The 15,748-nt window shown below is 43.7% G+C and overlaps 1 protein-coding gene across 1 annotated transcript in view; it reads right to left on the bottom strand.

The window, feature by feature from the left end:
• cacna1ba (calcium channel, voltage-dependent, N type, alpha 1B subunit, a) overlaps positions 1–15,748 on the bottom strand; it is a 92,200-nt gene that overhangs the window by 75,715 nt on the left and 737 nt on the right. Inside the window, exons 2-3 of the mRNA XM_076271336.1 lie at positions 13,967–14,072; positions 12,465–12,604 (exon numbers count right to left, since the gene is read on the bottom strand). Of these exons, the coding sequence (XP_076127451.1) occupies positions 12,465–12,604; positions 13,967–14,072 (246 nt within the window). The remainder of the gene's footprint in view (positions 1–12,464; positions 12,605–13,966; positions 14,073–15,748) is intronic.

Below are 15,748 nucleotides of genomic sequence, written 5' to 3'. Positions count from 1 at the left end.
CTGAGCCCTCCGGAAGTACACATTATTATAGACTATTAGGTGACGGTCTCTCCATTGTGTTTGTGTTAAGTCTTCAAATATATGAGGCTCTGGCAGACAACAAGAACTATAGAAACAGTGTGTGGGTATGTTAGTGTGTGGGTGTGTTTGTGTAGACTGTGTGGAGAGACTTCTTTCTCTCTCTGGTTTGACCTAAAATAAGCCACTTCATGCAGCACTCATGAATTGCATAAATGTTTGAAATCAGTTTCCTCCTTGAGTTTTTTCTTTCTTCTCATTCCTCTACACCCAGATGTGTGCACGCACGCATACAGTACATAAACCATGCATAGCGTATTTAAGGGATGAGAAAATGTTTTAAAAAATCTTTCTTTTGCACGAACATATATAGTCAATGTGCTACATCTGTTTTTAGGCTTTAAACCATATCAGAATAACCTTAAGCTGACACAGTAAAAACTGAAGTTCATTCATGGCATGGATAATATTCCAACAAATGTCACTGACAGAACCACAACTGAACATACACACTAGCATTCACGTGTGTGCAACAAGCTTGTCATGAAAAGAAGGAGCCTACTTTTGTTTTATTAATTTGCATTGTAGGTGCTTCTTGGCTATCCATCAGCACAGTACTTCACTCCTACGCAGCTCCTAAAATGCATATTGATTTACATTCCCATTTGCCCCTCAGAATAGCCTCAATTCATCAGGGGGATGAACTTTAGCAAGAGTTGAAAGCTCTTTACAGCTGTAAGGAGCCTTGTTGATGCCAGGGCATCTCACTGTTAAGTGTAGGCCTACCGACTCATAGCTGATGTTGACCCTTAACTTGCTCTGTTACATGGCAGGGAGGGTGGCGGTGGCTGGTCTGAGACCAGAGGCCACTACTCTCCAAAGTTAGCTCTGGCTTTATGACACTGATACTGTACTAATGTCATAGAATCTCCTGTGACAACCAAACACACACACACACCAATTATATACATCTATTATGTAAATTTATACTGTACTACTCTGATACAGTCATAAAAAAACAAAAACAAACACAAACATCTGAAACTGCTAACTGCTAATCTGTGAGGGGGACCCTGTATATATAATCACAAGTCCTCCTCACATTATCAAACACAAGAATACATGCATATAACACTGCCCAACAGCCTTCTCACTCAGAGGTGTGAAACAACTTTTGAAATCTGAGTGTTTGCTAGCGAAAAGAAACTCTCTCTAGGGCATCAATCTGTCGTCATGTATTCCTTTCACTGGCTGATGAGTGTAATCCACTCTTTCATGTGTCTCTTGGTATCATTGTGATCCTGAACACACAATTGACAAAACCTGGTCTTAGTGTGTGTGATGGCGAGCGCAGCTTTTATGCAATTTCCTCCACTCAAACACACTTAAATCTCTCTGTCTAGTCCACTGCTTCACTCAGTCACACAAACATAATCCAGAAGTCCTCAGAGTGATTCTCCTGCCTGCCATCACACTTTAGTTTGTGCAAGTGTACATTTGTAGACAGGTGAAGCTGCCAGCAAAATTCAGCTCTGCAGGAGAGAGAGGGAGAGAGAGAGGAGATGCTGCTTGTTGGAGGCATCATAGATGTCAGCAGCACAGGACTCTGTGTCTAGGCCTGGTGTCTGGGGACGGCAAATCATGGTCATTACGCAATCCGGCCCTACCAGTCAACTAAGGGCTAGCCAGCACAGAAGACAAAGAGGATGCACTTAATCAGTAGTGTGGCATTAATATGCCTGAGGAGAAATAAAAATGGCCTTGGGTCTCTGCCAAATGTTGTGATTGCATTTACCCAGGTGCACAGATACGGCCATTGTGGAGGGTGCCGTTGGATCATTTCGCAACGAGTTCATTTAGGTTTTCCTAAATAAATACATCGGAAAATTAGGCCCTGATTGTTTCCTGTTTGGCTGGAGTCTGGAGTTAGATTCTCTGTGATGTTCTTGTCCGTTTTATTGTTTCAAAAAGCTCCCAGATGACTGGGAAGGCTGGACGGCTCGCTCCGATATATATACGCCTCTCGTTGACTGTGCGAACTGAACTGGGCTGGGGAAAAGCACACACTGGAGACAACCAGACACGTCACCATAGAAACAAAGGTGGTTCCTCGGATCTCATTAGAATACAACGGCTAAGAGAGACGGGATCAGGGAGTGAGTGAGCACAGGGTTTCAATACGGGGAAAGAGGAGGCGTACAGAAGAAGAGAGCATGCCAGAAATAATAACAATGAACAATGATATTTTTTTTTATATACAATGGTTTTTGATATACAGAGATATCAGCTTGCTATGTCTGTATTGCCTCCATGGATTGTAGGTCTTTGAGTGAATATTGAGAAGAAAAATGAAGGAAACAATGCACAATGTTCTTCTCTCGCTTACAATGATTAGACCAAATGTCCCATGTGAACATGCAAAGCTCATTTGTTTTCCCCAGGCAGAGCAATCCATCAAATCTATGGAATGATATAATTCAGTAAGGAAGAATAATCTTTTTCAATAGCCAATAACATTATGTTACATTTCATGGTAGCTTGGAAAGCAAACCATCATGGCATTCAGACATTGAACAGGACACTTGTTTAGTATGCCAAGATCTAGGACTTGATACACTGAATTATATACGATGTCCTGAATAGCAGAGGGGTTGATGGTGCTTTAGATATTGTTTCGTCTCTTATCAAGCAAGACAAAGGCTTTTTTTATAAACCTATGTATAACCAAGCATCTCAGGTTTAATGAAACTGAAATGAGTACTTTGCAGATGTGACTTGTCTGACCTGCCCATATTAATATTTCATGTCAAAGAGAAAGAAACTGCATCAATGAACACAACGGTTGGAGGCAGAAAAGAGCTACAAAAGTATGACCAAGGGATGAAGAATGAATGGCTCTAAACCTGATGTCTGTTTTATAACAAGGGGGTTGCACAGCACCCTTAACTAGAAGTAATCTTGCAAAATCTTCAGTAATTGTAAGTATTTGTGCATTCTCAAGTACAACAGCACAATGTATAGAGGATGCTGCATATTCACACAGCATTTAGAAAAGAAAATAATTTGCAACAGTACCATTTACCTGCACTTCATGATTGCTTACTGTTGGCTTTGTGTAAACCTGACAAAACGGCAGAAATTTACAATAAAAGGGTAAGGAAGTTCCACAATTGCCACTGATCAATTTGATAAAGAGGAACAAACTAGGAGTCTATATCTATTGGGTTCCAGGTATTTCTTTTGGTCTGTGATGACAGCATTGCTCAATAACTCTGCAATCAATACATCTTGACAGGTTAACACAATTAAATCAAAATGATAACATGTTCAAACAGGTAAATCAATGTCTTTTGTCTGTTTTGTCTGTGGGTTTTCCATTGCTTAATGTGCACACAATTAGTTGCATGCTTTCCATGTATAGAGCAGATCTCTCTGATTATTTTGGTTCCCTCCCTGCACAAGTTGTTTTGTTCTGCTATGGAGTCCATTCAGGCTTTTAATTCAACACTGTAAAAACTATCCCACAAATTCAGTGTGTACTGACTAGGTCACCCTTGACAGACAGTTATGAGGTTTTCCTAAAAAGCAGCACGTCACTGCCAAGTCGCAGGATCACAACTTGCTCTGACTGTGAGACGCTAAATAATTCAGCAGCCCAAAAAGGGACAAAGCTGAAAAAGAAACCCCGAAGATTCGACTCTAACCATTTACGTCAGTGACTGCCCTCTGTACAGGTCTTCACATTTCAGGGTTGCTGAGCCAACAAGATCTACGGCGTTAGTTAAAATGCATAATAAAAACGACAGGATTAGCTACTACTGCGGCTCTGAAGTTGGTGAAATGATGCTAAATCAGAACCTGAACCGGCGAGAACAACAGCTTTAACGTTGGATACATGATTTCCGGGGCGGCCTTCATGGCTCCGTGGTAAACAGCCAGCGCTGGTCCGTCCCTGGCACTGGTGCGACTCAGGCCTCCTCTCCGCACAGCCAGAGAGAGGAGGGCAAACGAGGGAAGGTGGGGGAGACATCAGCCTCTGTCATCCACCCTATAAAGCATCCCACTAAATAGCAGCGGCTGCTTGTTTTATTGGCCACCTTGCTCCTTTCTGCCATCCATCAAAAGCCCTCTTACGATGGCGCGGCCCACGCTGGCACATGGCTATGCAGGGGAGAGACAGCCTAAGGGCGGGCCTGGTCAGCCCGGCCCACTCCTCATCAGGGGTGACACAGCAAACCTCTTCATGCCTCCTATGGGTTTTCCAATAACCCATAACATATTGCTCTCATTCAAGTAAGCGAACAATGTCTCAGGTAAATTTAAGATTGTGTGCACTAAGGAAAGTCCAACATGGACAGAGGTCTTTGCATTTCATGTACTTTTGACTGATGCACTGCATTTTTTATTTGTTTGTACAGCCCTATAATGTAAGAAATAGGAATATAAGGCTGACTTCCAGTCTCAATTCCTCTTAGTTCTCTGTGTGCGAGTCCTTCTTTACTGCACCGGTCCATATAGGGTAAAAATTAAAGGTGACACATTGGGCCTACCTTGTTCAAACACGAAATGGAATTTGCTTTTGTAGAAATGGGTTTTGGCCCAATTGGATTTCTTATTACACACCAGTTTCTGAGAAGTCTATGGAGACAGTCTGATCGTTTGATCAGGTCATGACTGCTGGTGTCAGGACTGAGGCCCAGCAGTGGTGTTAACTCACTAATGATGGTGAGAGCCTCTCACCACAAAACTGGCCATTTTGACATTTGAAATTCGAAAAAGATTGGGTTGTCACTGTCATTTAACATTATCCATTAAGACCGTCCCCCCCCCGTCCCCCCCCATTCCAAGGCCATTCAGAATGTTACAGCAATGGAGAAAAGTTCTGTTCTGTTAAAGACAAGTGTATTTATCCTCCAGAGACATTAAATACTCTTTTCTGATTGGCAAGTTTTATTCTGTATATTGGGACACCTATGAAGTAGATCTGGAAGAAAATTAATCACTGTCCATATCAATGCTCTTTTGTTCTTTTTTGGTATCTATGGAACTAGGTATATCGGACATTATCCCTTACATAAGCTTTGCTATGAACTAAACACCTGCCCCCTGCTGTACTATAGGAAGGAAGGCAGTTCACCAGTACACCCCCCCCCCCCCAATCACAGTAAATATTGGTCTGTTTAACTGACAGCCAGAGAGTGGGGCCAGTGTGGAGCTCTCAGGAGGAGTTGAGCAGCTGAAAGGTGACACTCCATCTCCCCCACTCCACCACCGCCTCTCCCTGCTCCCAGTGGGGGGCACGGCCCAGCAGGACTCTATTACGGAGCTGTCCAAATGTCATCGCTGCTCATGACAAAACGGCACTGTACCCCTCTGGCATCCGCTGCCCCACAACCCCACCTCACCTCGCCTCACAACGCCTCACCTGCACACATGGGCACATCCAGTATGAGCGCAGATCTCTGGTCCAGTGCTCCACTCCAGTGAGTCTGGGAGGGGAGGCCGAGGCTGCGTCAAGGTCCAGTGAGCTTCACTGATCTGACTGAAACGCCCCACTGATAGACTCACTGCTGTATGCAAACTGTGGGGAGATTGTAGCATTTTCATACTTCACAGCGCACAGGCCAATTCTCCATGGCCTCGGTTTTTTTCCTGATTTTGTTTTTGTTACTAGTTTGCTAATCTAATCAGTTTATACAATCTCTACATATGTGTCATATGCCTATATTCATATATTCAACAATGTGCTCTTTATGTATTTCATGCTCCAGAATATGTATAAAAGCCAGTTCATGTATTTCAGTGGAGCGGTGTTTCCCCTTTTAGTTTGGTTGAGGGTAATGTCAGCATTTACTTTTATCTTAAAATGCCCCTGCTGAAAAAAAATCTCTGTTGAATTTTCAATAAGCCATAAATAGCACCATAACTTTTAAACGGTTTTAAGACTCAATGCATCTATAAAAATTAGAATTAAAATGTCATGCTAATTAGTGATTCAGAAAAGCACAGGAAGATCAGCCAACTGCTGATGTTTTACTTCTTAGTGTGAAAAATCATTTATAACCACAAGATAAAGTCCAGCTACCAATGACCAATAAAGCCCTTACTGACAATTTAATTCTATATATGAAAAGAAAAACAGTCTTGTCTCATGTTCAGTGAACATATCCTCTTTACATACCCCATTGGGTCATTCCATTCACAAGGACCTAATGACTCATTAAATAGCATTTTGGTAGCTTATGTTCTGTGAATGACCCTGGGTGCATCAGTATGGGTTTACAGACTAATACATCATATCATCTGCACAGTAAACTGCAAAAATGAGGTCACTGCAAGAGTGGCATGCCTCCACTTTCCCCCCCCCCGACCATCTTGATAGAACGCTTCCTGTAATGACATTAAAATAACAGAAATCCACTCCTTTTCCTGTCGACAAACGCTTAATGCAGACTAAACATGAAGTGCTGCCGTCCACCACCCCCACCCCTGAGGACGTACTTGACCATGATAACCCCCTCCAGCATGGTGATAACACACACATCTCACATAGCTAGCAAGGCAAACACTCTCCTCTTCCCGTCGGCTAGGGTGAGGTGAGAACAGGCTGAGAGGTTGTCAAAACAGAGGTCCAACACCTACCCTCCCCCCAACAATGTGAAATGGTCTGATTAAGTATGAAACGCACACTGTAAAAGATCTGCTTGGCCTCCCAGACTTCCATAGCCAACAGAATATCTCACAGAGAACATGCAGGGCTGACCAGACCAGACCAGTGTCTTCAGAACCATTCCTAGATGTTCTTGTTTCCAAGTCAACAAATATTTGTTAGATGAGGAAGTAAGTAAAAATGATACGCAACACAAATATTTCAACAAGATATTCAACACCTACAAAATTACCATATAAATAAGATCAGCAATAAAAGTAGCTCTTTGAATGTGGTGGCATGTGGGGGTCAAGTCGTAATTGCTCAAAGCATAGAAGAAATACTTCATAAGTCTGGGGAATGTCACAGAACTTTATTGCATCTCACTCTTCATATTCTAGATTTTTTCCAGTCTACGTGGGTTACCTACTAACAAACAGGCACGAATCTCAACACGGAGGTCTGCTGATTGCCTGTCGCAAGGCAACCACACACACACACACACACACACACACACACGCACACACGCACACACACACACACACACACACACACACGCACACACGCACACACACACGCACACACAATGCTATATGCAGCAGCTAGGGTGTGTGCCGGTACTAGTGCTATCTCTGGAAAAAGTCTGAACTCTGCTAACAAAGGGACACCTGCTCCCCCACCTTAGTCGTCGGCGTTGTTGTCCCAGATAAGGGTAAGGCCCTACCGACTGTCCACAATAAACTGTAGTCTGAGAGTTAATGTGCTGCAATGGCTCCAGAAAAGCAGCCGCCAAGAAACTACTTGCCTGTGTTCAATTCTTAAACAAGCGTTTCATCTTTCATCCCATAATGCAGGTGGAATTTCAAATAAGCATGCAGTGGAGCGCAGAGAAGGGGAACGCGAGGATTCTCGCTCGCTCTCCAGCCAGGTTCCCCGTCACACCAGGCCGAGAAAAGCCCAGCGAATGGAGAGAGAGAGGGTGCTGGAGCAGAGTTGAGGCTGATTAAATTGGACACGGTCGGCTTGAATGCAGAAATCCACTATCACTCAAGCCCACATCTCCTGAGTCAATATAATCTCTGAGCCATGCCGACTGAACCGCCCAATTCATCTCCATCTCCAACGATTACAGCCATCACTCAAAAACATTTTTGGGGACCAGGGCTTTGCACACTTAGACAATTTGTTTTCCATGTCGTGCCTTACTCTCACGCACACAGCGCTGTGCTCCTACGCCTGCTGGTAATAATCAACACTGAAGTGATGGGGGGTGGGATAGGTCCAAGTGCTTTTGATGCTTTTATATCACTAGGATGAAAGAACATTAAATACTTAAAACTCTATTATGTAAAAGTAAAATCTCATAAGAAATACAAGGTAAAAGGTTACTGATTGTACCTTTTATGCTCCCCCACCTCCCTGTCCTACATGCACAGAGAGGCACAGAAAGGGTGTGCAAGTGTGTCAAAGATGTTATGCCACAGGGTGTTCTAGTGATGTTCTCCTGATGGCACCCTTGTGTGAACTCTAAGGGGACTTCAAAGACCAGATGGTCTGCCCTATATATGCCAGGCCACGCAGACACGACAGAGCTGTGCAGACAAAAGTGATGCTTTATGGAGAATCCTCTTTCAATCAAAGCCAGAGAGATAGTGGAAGATGATGGATTCATAATGTTAAAGCATCATGCACAGGGAAGGCAGTGAACACAACTTAGATTAGATAGGGAAGGTAGGCTACAGAAAGTTAAAATGAATCAGAAAATACCAGACAGTCTTGGATGTGTCTGCACCTCTAGTCTTACAGGGTGAGACGTAATGTTGTGGCCTTGTTAAAACAGTACATGTCTTGAGATAAAACTAGTTGAAATTGTAGTGTTTGAATGACACACGATCATTCGCTGACAAGGCTATATGCCACTGGGCTCATTACCTGGAGAAGAGCTCAGCTATACTTTGACAACATCTCAGTCACTTGCCCTATTTTAAGAGATGATCATGAGGCATTTCTGTCTCACTCAAGCTTTCGCGAATCTAGTGTTGCTTCACCAAACAAGGCTGTGAAAGTCCTTACTTAAAAGATAATTGGGAGTTGGTGTGTACTGCACTGCTACATGATACTACTGTAGATTTGATTGGAGGTCTTCAAGCCTGAAATCCACAGTATCACAGTAGCCCATGGTTTAACATCTGAAACATATCATTGAATTTGATGAGCAAAAGCGCAAAACTTGACCAGACTGACCCACCAGCCAGACTGACCGACCACCTGCTTTCATTTCACCATTAGGCTAATGTATTTCTGTAAATACCGCCTCCATTTCTGTATTTCTGCTAATGTGTTTCTGGAAATGCCTCCTTCTTCAAAACAGCCAATTACCCACCACCTCAGTGGTTACTGTTTTTCCCCAACAGAGAATGTAACCTTCAACACAGCAATTTGTTTCGGACTAAAATAAAAAAATTAAATAATTTAGTCATCAAACTATAACAGCTGCTGCTGAAATGGAGGATGCTCATGTTCTCATTTATGAAAGCAGAACAACCTTGTCAACAGAGGCAGTTTAACTTGTAAGTCTAACCACTAATCCTGTGTGAAGGCCACATAGATAACCTTGCAGGAGCCTTTAAGGCATACACACAGAGACAAAAATGACACGCAACACAGGAAAAATACACCAGCCTCTCTTGTTCACGTCGCCACGGTTACCCAGGCACTTCAGAAATGATTTAGTCTAAATCAGTCAGTCATTCTTAAAATTTCAAAACATGAATCATTTGTGGTCAGCCAAGGACTTTAAAATATAAATGTGCACTTGAAACCTTAGAACAGACAAGAAACCAGATTGACCTACTGTAACACATCACAGCTGAGCCTCTTAAAAACAGGTATGCAAAGCTCCTCATAGACTCCCTACAAGTCTTTTGGAATGGTTTCAGTGAAAGAGACATTTCCTTAAAAATTCACCAAAAGACCAAACAACATCAGTAAACCATTCTTCTTTAAAATAAAACAATCGAGACAGAAAAAAACATTTCTCAGTCCTGACCCCAAGACTGCTCAGCAATCTCTACTCTTCTTCCACCTTCAGTGCCCTGCCTACTGGAGAACTAGTGGGGGTTTTAGCTGAGGGAAATGTGAGGGAGTGCTGGTGCTTTGATCCAGAGGCCCATAAAGAGTGGTGTAGCAAATCCATTCCCTCTGTGTTTGGTTCAATAGAGTATCGATCCGGACGTGCACAAAGAAAGGCAGATATATTTGCTTATTAGCAAGACCAGCCTTATTGGGGCCACATTAGAGATGTGCGAGTCCTGAAGATGAAAGGGAAAAGGGGGGTTGATAAGAGGGAAGGGGTACATTCAAAGTGAGTCAGCACATCTGTATCAACACCGGAGGTGTCTGTGCCACTCGGAGAGGCTTGAGAGGGGAAAAACATTTGAAATGTAAGACAAATGCGAAGCAACTAGGTCATGAAATAAGTCATGTTTTTCTCTCTTCATTTTTCGCTCACACGCACCATCCCTCCCGTTCATGCCATTATGATATCAAGGCACTTTCTGGAGTAATCATGGCCACCATCGATTGGGACGGGATTGACTCCGATCTCGTAGCTTCATTTTTCATCCGAGGACAGAGCTGCTGCTGTAACAGCATCAGCATCAGCATCAGCAGCATCAGCAGCAGCAGGAGAAGAACGCGGCTGCGCATCGACAGCTCCTCGGTCAGGCATGGGCCTCGTGGCAGATCGACGGCCTCTTTAGCATTCAGTTTGATATCGGCATCCAATAGAACATTTTCTCCTCATGTTTCAAGACATCAAGGCTCCAGAGACTGCCAGGGGAGTGCTGCTGATAACACGCCCCCCGCAACCCCACCCACCCCCCCATCCGAATCGATGGGTCCACATCAGGACTGCGGGGCTGCAGCTGTAGTGTGTCTGGACCCTGACAAGGAGTCTGTGAGAAACAGGCAGGCGGAGGCACTCAGGTGCTTCTCACGTGCCTGAGAAACGCCACCCACACATCACCCAGGAGCTGTCTGTCTGGAGCTGCCCATGCCTTGGGGTCAATCAGTGGCTGTTGCCTGGCATCGATAACATGACTAGACTGCTCCTGCGATTGGTCCACATCCACCACCGAAGGGCTTCAATTACCTTTATCACATCAGACGGCCCTGCACCAACTTAATCAGCCCGGGCAGGAGCTCACGTCTGCCAACCCCCCCCCCCCCCCCCCCCACACACACACACACACACACACACACAAACACACACACACACACACCATGATGTGCACTTGAGGTGAATATGAGTTGAACTGAACACATGGCTCACAGAGCAGTAGTGACAGCTTATAGGTAAAAGTGTCTGGCAAGCTGTCAATAGACTCAGCCTTTCAGAAACAATTTGTCACACCTCCCACATCATGTTATCTGGCGACTCTTTCCTTTTCTTCACCAAGACATGAAATAGAAACAACACTCAGGGACCTTTTGGACTCACTACAAAGCAAATGATCACATCCAACATTGGTCAAACGATGTACTGTGTGCACCAGAGAGAGAGAGAGATGTACGGAGCTGATAGTTAGATAGTCCTCCCTCTAAATATGTTTATTGGAGTGAAATAGCAGGCTGATGTAAGGCCCCCTGAATAAGAAAAAAAAAAAATCTCTGAATGAATCTCTGGGCAATTAAGGATTAAGCCAGGCAAGACACTCCCTGGTGGCACTGGAGGAGCATACAGGGGGGTGGGGTGACCCAGCGTAACGCTACGCTCATCACTGCTGTCTCCTCAGAGATGCATCAACGGGACCTGACTACCTCCCCTAACACCAGCACCAGAGAAAGCTAGTCCTTTTCACTCCATCATCATCAACCACAGCTCATTGTCTACGCAGAGTGAGTGTGTGTGTGTGTGTGTGTGTGTGTGTGTGTGTGTGTATGTGTGTGTCCCTTCCCCCATGTCCCTAAAGGCAGCCTCTCTCTGCACGCTCCTCTTCATATAATGAGAATCTCTAATGCATTTCCATTGATCACACCACACCTCTCTCTCACCCTTCCCCCAAAGCTTTCAAAACAGCAATAATGCCAAATCACACTGGAAAAATATATCACTAAGAAATACTTGAAATAATCATTACTACCTGACAACTACTACTACTACTACTACTACTACTAATAATAATAATAATAATAATAATAATAATAATAATAATAATAATAGTAATAATAATAAAAATGATTTTCACAGAGACAATGCACTGCGAAAGAAAGACTGTCCAGACACTAAACTGCGTGTTTCATGACTGCCCAATTTTATGTGGCCAGCCAAATATGTTGTAAGGCTATGATGAGGGTACAGCTGAGCTAATATATATATACACATACGCCACAACACTGAGAGAGAATCTAGCAGTCCCCCACCCTCACCCATCCCTCTATTTCTTCATTACACCAGTCTGCCTCCCATGCCACCACCCCAGGCCCCAGTCAGAGGCAACCTTGTTAGTGCTCCCCACAGGCCCCGAGTGCTGAAGGCAGGCAACTAGCCTCTGACAACGGCTTACCTCATCTGCCTAGGGACCCACACTGTGCAATGTCTCCTAATGTGGCCAGGTTTGGTGGCAGTGTAAAAAGTATCAGGCATTTGCAAGTGCTACTGCACAGGTTTCTGTCCTTTCCGTCACTGCTGCTTGTGACGGCTTATTTTTGTTGTAAATTAAGCATGGAAAGCATTTGTAGCAGATGCTAATGTCACCACACCTTTAGGAGTGTAAAACAGGACGTCTGTACTTACCCTGTTAGCACGACAACAAAATCCATTACATTCCATCCGTTTCGGAGGTAGGAGCCTTTGTGAAATGCAAACCCGAGAGCGATGATCTTAATGCCAGCCTCAAAACAAAATATTCCAATAAAGTATGGTTCTGTGTCATCCTGTTGGAACAAAAAGAAATGCGTAAGCCAAAATCATATTTATTAGGCAAAGATAAACAGGAGGCAACAATTAAATATAATCAAATACCTTGGGGAGCTTGCAATTACAAGAGTTGTGAGGGAAAACGAGCTGTGTGAATTTCCACAACACAAGCACATGACAGCATTGAAACACTAAGACCTTCTGAGTCTCAAGCCACAGAGCAATTTCCTTCTTCTGTCCCTAAATGATCACAGTGGCCCTTAAATCAGACTGGGTTCTCATTAGAAACGCAGTCCTTTGACTGCAGCAGCAGAAGTCCTTGTCTTTCATCAAGTCATATTAAACCCCAGAGATATGTCGACATAAATTCTAATGCACTCCAACAGAATGTACTTTACTGCAGAACCTTAAATGCACAGCGCTCTGCTGAACTAAACTAAAGCAAACTTGCAACTTACAGTATGGCAGCCAAAAACTGCCATTTTCTTTGTCAAGCATAACATCTTCCGGTGTGGCATAACCTACTTGTGTTGATGTCTACACTGATAATTTCTCTTTAAATTAATAAACCGGTCACTGTTGGCTTGAGAAAAATGGCAGGCTTGGTTGTAATCGTTGTGAGAAAACAGCATTTGAGGTGGAAGCAGAGTGACTGTGGGGTGTGTCTCTCAACAAAAGCTCAAATAAGATGACTGAAATTTGATCTCCCTTCATGTCCACTCACGATAACATCAATATGTCAAGCGAGTCATTTGCCAACAATCCACAAGGGTCAATCTACTCCAAGAGTGCAGCTCCGAATCACCAATGCTGAATCAGGACTCTCTTTCATCCTCAGCACAGCTTTGCCATCAGCAGCTTTAAGACCCCTTTGATTGGCTGAAAAGCCTCACAGCATTTACCCCCTTTATTTGTATGACTTAACAACAGAGATCAGCTGGCAATTTGGGGCGGGGGGGGGTTGTCTAAGGTGCGGTAGCAATCATACAGAGCCCTGTGTGGTGCCTGTTGGCTTACAAAGCAGCCCTGGAGCTAAATCCCTCTCGGCCCCGGGAGACAACCACACCCTCCCTGCTGACATGGCAACAATTAGCCAAGAATACTGACTGCCAATCCATACGGCTCAATTCAGAAGGCAGACCACTATTAGGCATAAATTAAGGATGAGCAGCAAGTGATATTTTGGGGAAGAAGATTCACGTTAATTTAGAAGAAGTTCTGATGTGCATCGCAGTCACATGCTCTGCAGGAAATGTCCTGCTGTTGGTGGTGCACATTAGACAAACAATAAATGGCTCTAGATGAGTGTGCGCAGACAGGCACAGAAAGAGAATATTGGACTATTGAATCAAGATATGTGAAAAGGCTGAGAGACTCACCAGACGTTCTGACATAGGGGTCTTGTCACTCGCTGGTAAATGCTGCTCTAAGGCCAGGACAATGCAGTTGGCGATGATGGTGGCTAGAATCATGTACTCAAATGGAGTGAGAGAGTCAAGGAGTGTAACAACAGAACTGAAGCATTAAAACATTAGGGGTAACATTACCAACAATACTCCAGTACAATACTCTTAATACTACTTAAGATTCCCTGTTTCATCCAATTTCTCTTTTTTTTTTTACAAAGAAACTTGAACAATAATGGCAGGAAAAATCATCATGAGAGACAGCCAGGGATAGAATGAGGCAGATGACGAGAGGAGAAGAAAGAGACAGAGAGAGAGAGAGAGAGAGAGGAGAGTGCAAATATAATCTGAGCTGTAACTTTTCTCGATGCATTTTCCTGTGGCTGGCACATGGATTTGTTTATGGTTTCCTGCTGGCTCAGATGCTCAAGGGGTCTGTATGTGTGTGTGTGTGTGTGTGTGTGTCTGTGTGTGTGTGTATGCGTGTGTGTGTGTGTGTGTGTGCGTGTGTGTGTACATACGTGTATGGTGATGCAGAGGAGAGGGACTAGCTCACGGGAGGAACCTTATGAACTAACTAAATCTTAGGCCCTTTCTGCGTCACCCGCATCCCTAGATCTGATCAGGGTCCTCTCTAATAGCACTCTCCAAAGCACTGTCGAGGGGCAGCTGTCTGCGTCAGAGGAGGGCTGGTGTCATGTCTTAACGTAAGAGCACTGCTCAGCAAGCATATCCCCCCAGGATAATGAAAGATTAAAGATGAAAATGTGCACATCAATACACACCATTAGGTTAAGCGACTATTGTAATGTCGGCATGCCATAATGCACCTGCAATGTATTTATGCATTTAATAGATCTGTAAGAGAACAAATGTAATCTAGTAACTTGCTTTTTAAAATCCATAATATATGTCCCCCTTGCACTACATTACATGGGAAATCCATTTTTTGTCTTAGTTGAAGATTGTTTAGATTGCATTGCTTATTGCCAGTGGGGCTTGTGCAAAATTATATCCTTACATCCATCAGTTGGCCTACAACTAGTTTTCCACTACATACAAAACTCAAAATTTGCTTAATGGATTCCACAAGCTCTTGGCACAACTGGACGTTTTAGTGTTGGCTAGCGAAAACATGTTGGCGAGTTCAGGACCCTGGAGAGGGCACTTGTTCAACTCCTGGTAAGACATCCTAGCTACTAAAACTTTTAACAATGAATATTACGATTTTGCTGACGTTTGACAGATCCAAGGTACGATTTCTAAATCAAAATTAGTATTTTGCCACAATAAGTAACGATTAGATGTAGGCTAATAATAAATTGGCGACAACTGAAGCGGTTTAGCCTACGGATTAATGTCAAGAGGCTACCCAAAACCCACATGGTATATGAACTCACCATTATTGTGTTTTGAGAGGACTGCACCAGTTGTGTTTTTACTAAGCTGGGGAGCAATAGACAGCGTTTCATTGGCGGCTATAAAAACGAAGCGGTGATTGTGTTATTTTGCAATGCTTTGTTGGTTGCTAGGACTGGCTGGAGGTATATTGCCTTATACAAAAAGATCGATACCGCAGTGGCTTGCTGAAAAAGGCAGCTTTCCTTGAAGCAATGGTTACTGTAGCTTAGCCACATAGATCAAGTAGGCAACACATTCAAGGTTTCCTTGGCTCGGTAGCCTACACGTTGCAGTAATGTATCGAGCCAAACTATGATGGGTGTAGCCAACAACGTTTTAAAAGTAAAGGTGGCA

Source organism: Alosa pseudoharengus, unplaced genomic scaffold, assembly GCF_046254945.1.
Source record: "Alosa pseudoharengus isolate Yale_2024_CS ecotype anadromous, Long Island Sound unplaced genomic scaffold, YU_APseudo_1.1 YU_APseudo_1.1_scf_6, whole genome shotgun sequence".
Classification (NCBI taxonomy): Eukaryota; Metazoa; Chordata; class Actinopteri; order Clupeiformes; family Clupeidae; genus Alosa; species Alosa pseudoharengus.
Note: the sequence above shows the minus strand (reverse complement) of the source record. Positions and strands in the feature narration are given on the sequence as shown.